The sequence below is a fragment of the Rhinopithecus bieti genome, unplaced genomic scaffold (assembly GCF_001698545.2).
Source record: "Rhinopithecus bieti isolate Rb0 unplaced genomic scaffold, ASM169854v2 scaffold_6944, whole genome shotgun sequence".
Lineage (NCBI taxonomy): Eukaryota > Metazoa > Chordata > Mammalia > Primates > Cercopithecidae > Rhinopithecus > Rhinopithecus bieti.
In genome coordinates, this window is record NW_016805767.1 from 255391 (window position 1) to 261390 (window position 6000).

A 6000-nucleotide genomic window follows, 5' to 3' on the forward strand; every position below is an offset into this window, starting at 1 on the left:
ATTCAATTCCTAAAGAACGTTAACATTTGTCGCATGTTCATTGGCCATTTGTATGTGACTAGAATTTAATGTGCAGAGCAGCTGTCTGCTGATGGCTTGGAGAAATGAAAGTAGAGTAGGATGGGGAAGATCGATTTCTTTGTTCTGCCTGAATTATGTCACTAAAGTCAAAGTCTAGATTTCATGGAATTCTGCCTGTTTCCTCTCTCTTCAGAGAGCAGAGCAACTCTCCAACACACTGAAAAAAATTGCAACCAGTGAGAAATTTACAAACTTCGATCTTTTCTACATGGATTTTGCCTTCCATGAAAGTAAGTAGCTTTGTTTGGGTGTTGACAGAAGATGAAAGCAGCAGCTAGTTTAGGGCCTGGGCAGCTGGTTTTTATACTGCTTTTTATAAGCCAGCAGGCCGCAGACTAGGCAGGGTTACTCCTGCCTATTCTGACACACTAATAGCTCTCAGTATTGAAAAAAAGATAAAATGTGGGACTTTTTCTGAAAAGATTGGGCCCAGCATTACCTCTGTACTTCACCATCATTTTAGAATCCCTGATGCAATAGAGCCAGTGACTGTTTAGAAAGAGCTTTGGGCTGGCAACCTACAGGTTAATGCACTCACTAACCTGTTCTTGCCAGGTTAAAAGCCCTGGTTACCTGATGGATGTGACAGAAATGAGGGATATGGTGGCACATCTCACAGTGGGCCCTGAAATACCCAGGGACGCAAGAGCAGTGCAGATTCCCACACTCCATACAGGATGAACTTAATCAGAATCTCTAAGGGAGGGACCAAAGAACTTGCCGGTGGCAAAGTGATCAACCCATGTCCGAACTTTCTGGAAAGACTATTACTAAGTTTATTTTTTAGTATTCTGTCCAAACACTGGAGTCACTGCTGAGGAGTCACACAAAAACAGGCATGATTACTATAGCTACTGATTTACCCTTTACATCTTGAGTCTGAAAAATTATTGCTTATTGACTATAATCCTTCCTGATTCATTTTCATTGCTAAGCAATTTTATACAAGAGCAAAGCCCCTGTTGACTGCCAGATGAGATAATGCTAATGAAGGGTTTCACAGTGTAGGCGAAAGATGGAAGATTCCTCATCCAGAGTTTATCATCTCTGTCCCCACCCCAATGCCCCATCCGTAGCATCTGGGTTGGAGCAGATGGCCATCATGAATTATCAAATATTACATTCGCTGACACATTTTGCATTGCAGACTCTAGTAGTTCAATTCTGAACATCCTTTCAACAAGACTGATCTCCCTTAACTAGATTTCCTGCCTAGGTGATACACATTTCTCTCATGGGGAGAGACATTTTGATAAATAACTTCTCATTAAAATGCAGAGTTGAAGACTCATTAATGAATTCCTGGTGTAAACAAATGCACCACCAAGTGATCTTTGATCATCGTCAACCTTGAATATAGATAAAGTTATTAAAAATATAATAATGTCTAACACTCACATGGGACTTTTTTTTACTTTCCAGAGTGATCTCTAGCTCTGTCATTTATTATCTCTGGGACTGCAGGCAATTCTCTGAATATTTTAAACTCCCTTTCCAGCCCTGGAAATGGGGATACCATATCTTCCTAACAATTCTCTGTGATGATTGTATGAAGTAATGTGCCATCCTCCTAAATGTTATGCCTGTTACACAGAAAACGTACCATTTCCTTACACCCTTGCTACTCAATGTATGCTTCTGGATAAGCAAAATCAACACCACCCAAGAGCTGGTTATAAACGCAGAATTCCAGGGCCCACTCCAGACCTACCTAATCAGAACCTGCATTCAAACACAATCCACAGGTCATTTCTATGTCCATTACAGTTTAGTAAAGGGTTTGTGAGGCCGAAGTGGAAGGATCACTCAAGTCCAGGAGTTCAAGATCAGCCTGGGCAACATTGCGACACCCCATCTCTATGAAAATTTTTTTTTTAATTAGCCAGGCATGGTGGTGCATGCCTGTAGTCCCAGCTACTCTGGAGGCTGAGATGGGGAGATCACTTGAGCCTGGGTGGTTGAGGCTACAGTGAACTGTGATCACATCACTGAACTCCAGCCTGGTTGACAGAGACCTCATCTCTATAAAAATAAAAATAAAGTTTAATAAATGGAGCTTTAAAATGCCTCAAGATTAAGAGCTGGGTCAGTCATCAGATTTGTAAGTCCTGTTATGTGCCCGGAGCTATGAAGGTGCTGGGAACATAATTGTCAACAAAACAGAAGAGTCCTTATCTCTGTGGAGGATATAGAGAGAAGAGCTTTATTCTTGTCTGCCCGGAATTCCACTGGTGAATTGACATGCTTGGAAGCAGAGCCTCATCAGTCCTTTCTTGTCCTCACAACAATAATAAACGCAGTGGAAAAGCAAAAAGTTGAATTAAGCTGAACTGAACATTCTACGTCAACGTGGGAGAAGCCTCCTAGGCATTTCTCCATGGGGCCTTCTTCGTCTTCTCCTCAGGAAGTTAGTGGGCACCCCACTAGGGAAGGCATGGGAGAACAGTGGGACCACTGTGGGGCCCACCCCCATGAACATCTGATACAGCACCTGCATTTGATGTCTAGGTGCCACCTTGTCCACCTCTGAAAGAGCTAGCTTTTCTGTCTGGTTTTCAGGAACTGTGGTAGTGTCCTGACTTAAGCTCAGAGTCAGGTACTGCAAAAGACATTTTTAACTTGAAATTTTAGCATTTTCCAAAGTAGCTGGAGGGATAATCCCCTCCAAGATCCATCTCCATGGGTAACCGCCCATGCCTGGGCAGCTCATCTTCCCAGAAACCCACCTCATGTGGGTACAATGTGTGGTTATAGAAAGAGCCCAGAATTTACAACTGTGTTCCTATTCCAGCTCAGACACAGAATAGCTGGGTAGCCTCAAGTGAATTAAATAACCACCCAGCCTTTGTTTCCTTGTATGTAGGATAGAAATAACTAACCCATGTAAGGATTAAGTAAAACAAAACTTGTAAAGTTGTAAGGACTCAATAACTGCTAATGGCCATCCCCCCACCCCCACCATCATCAGTGTGTATGAAGCAACTCCTTCACTCCTGATGTCCAACCCACCCCCCAGCTCCATTCATGCCTGTGAAGTACTTTGAGTTCCTTCGAGGAAGGTATGGTAGAAATGCATCTCATTACCAAGAAGAAAAGTAATCTTTTATCAGAAATTAAAATCCTACAGAGTTATTTATTAAGTCTACAGTCCTGATAGTCCCATGAAAATCTCTCCTCTCATTTTGGTACTATATGTGATCTGACCATTGTGTTAAAATATTCTCATTTTCATGATACTAAAATTCACAATTTCACATCCTTGTGACAGAGCAAATTGCAGTTGAGGGTCCCTGTCTCTTGAGGGTAGGCAAAAGACCCATTCATTTTCCACCCTGGCAGCCTCAGTCCAGCACTGAAAGGTGATTGCTCATCTCCAAAGACTCTTTTTGTCTCTTGCTGACTCATTCTCCAACTGGTTATGAACTAAACAGAGGCAGCAACTTTTCCTCCCTTCAGGAAATGCCAACTTGAGGCGGTGATATTCTTTTTCTTTGTCTGCACCACACCTCCCCATAGAGGAAAGAAAATGCCACTTGGCTGACAAAGCCATTTTTACACTGACAGTTTAAATATATCTCCAGCTGCCCTCAGCTTCCCAGATAGCTCAATTGGAGTAAACCTGGCTCTTGGTTCCCCTCACCATGAATACATTTGTGAAATCAGCCAATGACTTTATGGTGCTGACCAGAAAGCAGCCTTTTCTTTAAAATATCTGCTAGTGTTGCTGTTCATCAAACAGCTTTCAAGTGTTTTATGAGTGTTCTTCCATTCTTTCTATTACATCTTTGAAAAGCTGGTCATTAGCAGTTTCTTTGACTTTACAAATAAACTACATTAAAGAAGAAGAAAACAAAACAAAATACATTATGCTCCAAATCTCCACAGATCATCCATGATCGTTCAAGAAACTTAATCCAGGTCTTCTGAAGGACAAATAGGAATTCATTGGTCTATTTTAAGTTATGGTCCAAAGTAGAAAGGAAACTGACCAACTTACCATGTTATCTTTGATTGGACCTCCCACTCTAAAATCAATCAAGGAAAAAGTAAAGACCAGTGTCTGGTATTGCATTTCTCCCAAGAAAGCAGAATTCATCCTGAGATAAACAAAAAAAGGATCTTTCCTGTGACATTGGCCACAATACAGATAAAATCCTAAATAAACACTTGCCTGTGAGTTACTGAAGCTCCCTTAAGTTTTACTGTCTTGATAGCTACATACATGTGATGACCTGTAGCCTTCACAGGCATAATAATCATATGGGGAAAAAAATGATGTTTACCCTGTAAATAAACAGGGTGTAGTCTTAGTAAACTTGTAGCATTTTCTTTTAACACCTATTGCATTATTTTATATGGCAAGCAAGTTCTTCCAAAGGCTGGACTCCCTTGTAGTTGCCACCTAATGTAGGGAACGGATGGGAGTTGACAGACAGGAATAATTTCCTAGCAGGGAAGAATGTGTTATCATCGACATCATTTAGAATTGCTGGACTATGGTGATGATAAAAGGTGGACCTCTCCCACTGCTCCCAACCCTAGGGTCTGTTCCTGTTCCTCCACAAAGCTTGGCAAGTAAATATCCTTCTCTTTCTTTGTGCTTTTTTTCCTGAGTTTTCCTTTTGGGGGATCAGGAGCACTAAAGTTAGTGAAGTTGCAAGGAAACTAATGGTTGATAATGCTAGTGCGGCATTTCCGATTAGGTGTATAAGTAGATGTCCTGCTGTAATGTTATAATCCCCACAGTTATGGGATTGCTCAAGTCTCCAAGGGAAGGAGAAGGGAATGGTCATCTCTTCTCATTTTGAAAACACAGTATAGGTTGAATATCCTTATCCGGAATGCTTGGGACCAAAGGTGTTTCAGATTTTGGATTTTGGGGGATGTTTTAGGATTTTGGAATATATGCATTATATATACTTACCAGTTGAGCATCCTACATACAAAATCCAAAGTTTTCCAGTAGGCATTTCCTTTCAGCATCATGTTGACACTCAAAAAGTTTTGAAGTTTAGAGCATTTTGGATTTTGGCTTTTCGGATGTGAGATGCTCAACCTGCGTCACTAACTCTGATAATTGAATCATCTTGTTCCATGAAAACATCTATCAACACCTCTCTTTCTTTCTCTAAGGGCCATAGGTTTTAGTTTGGTAATTAGTAACTCACATAAAATGCAAATCAAAATGAAAATAGCCTAGAATTGCTTTAAGCCTAGATGCCAAAATTGAATCACAGTCTAAGAAACTCCTGTATAAGCAAATCTCACCTTTGTAATATCAGGCTCCTAGTAAACATTCTTCTCAAGGAACACAATCTTGTTTAAACTGTGTTTCCTTAAAAGGTTCAAATTTGCTTTCTACTGTGGATTTTCCAGAGCTCCTGATCACCATAATCCTTTTCTGGACTTTTTCTTAGCCATCTCAGGCATGGATTTTGATTCAATATGTCATTCAACTCTCTTTGCAAACACGGAGAGTCAAAAAGTATTTAAGAGGCTTCCTACCACCACTGCATCAGATGACACCAGGATAGTCCAGGTCAGGTCCTGGTTTGCTATGCATCTATTTATTACAAGAGGACTCTGCCTCCATGTCTTATTCATACAACTCTTCACAACTTTTTAGTAGGTTCTGTCTGAAGTCTTGATTGGGCTCAATTCCCATTGGCTTGCTCTTATTAACACACCTGGGAATTTTTTAATAACTGTCTTATCTCAGAATGCTGTAATAAAATACCATGAACTGGGTGGCTTGTAAACAACAAAAAGTTATTTCTTACAGTTCTGGAGGCTAAAAGTTTAAAATCAGGATGCCAGCCAGCATGGTCAGGTTCTGGTGAGGGTCCCCTTCCATGTTGCTGACTGTCAACTTCTCATTGTATCCTCACACGGTTTAAAAAAAAAAAAAAAAAAAAAAAA

General features: G+C 40.6%; 1 protein-coding gene across 2 annotated transcripts in view; it reads left to right on the top strand.

Annotated features, from left to right (window-relative positions):
- Positions 1–6000, top strand: part of AOAH (acyloxyacyl hydrolase) — a 206613-nt gene that overhangs the window by 188665 nt on the left and 11948 nt on the right. For both annotated transcript variants that reach the window (XM_017873700.1, XM_017873701.1), the window contains exon 19: positions 215–311. In XM_017873700.1, coding sequence (XP_017729189.1) covers positions 215–311 — 97 coding nt within the window. The remainder of the gene's footprint in view (positions 1–214; positions 312–6000) is intronic.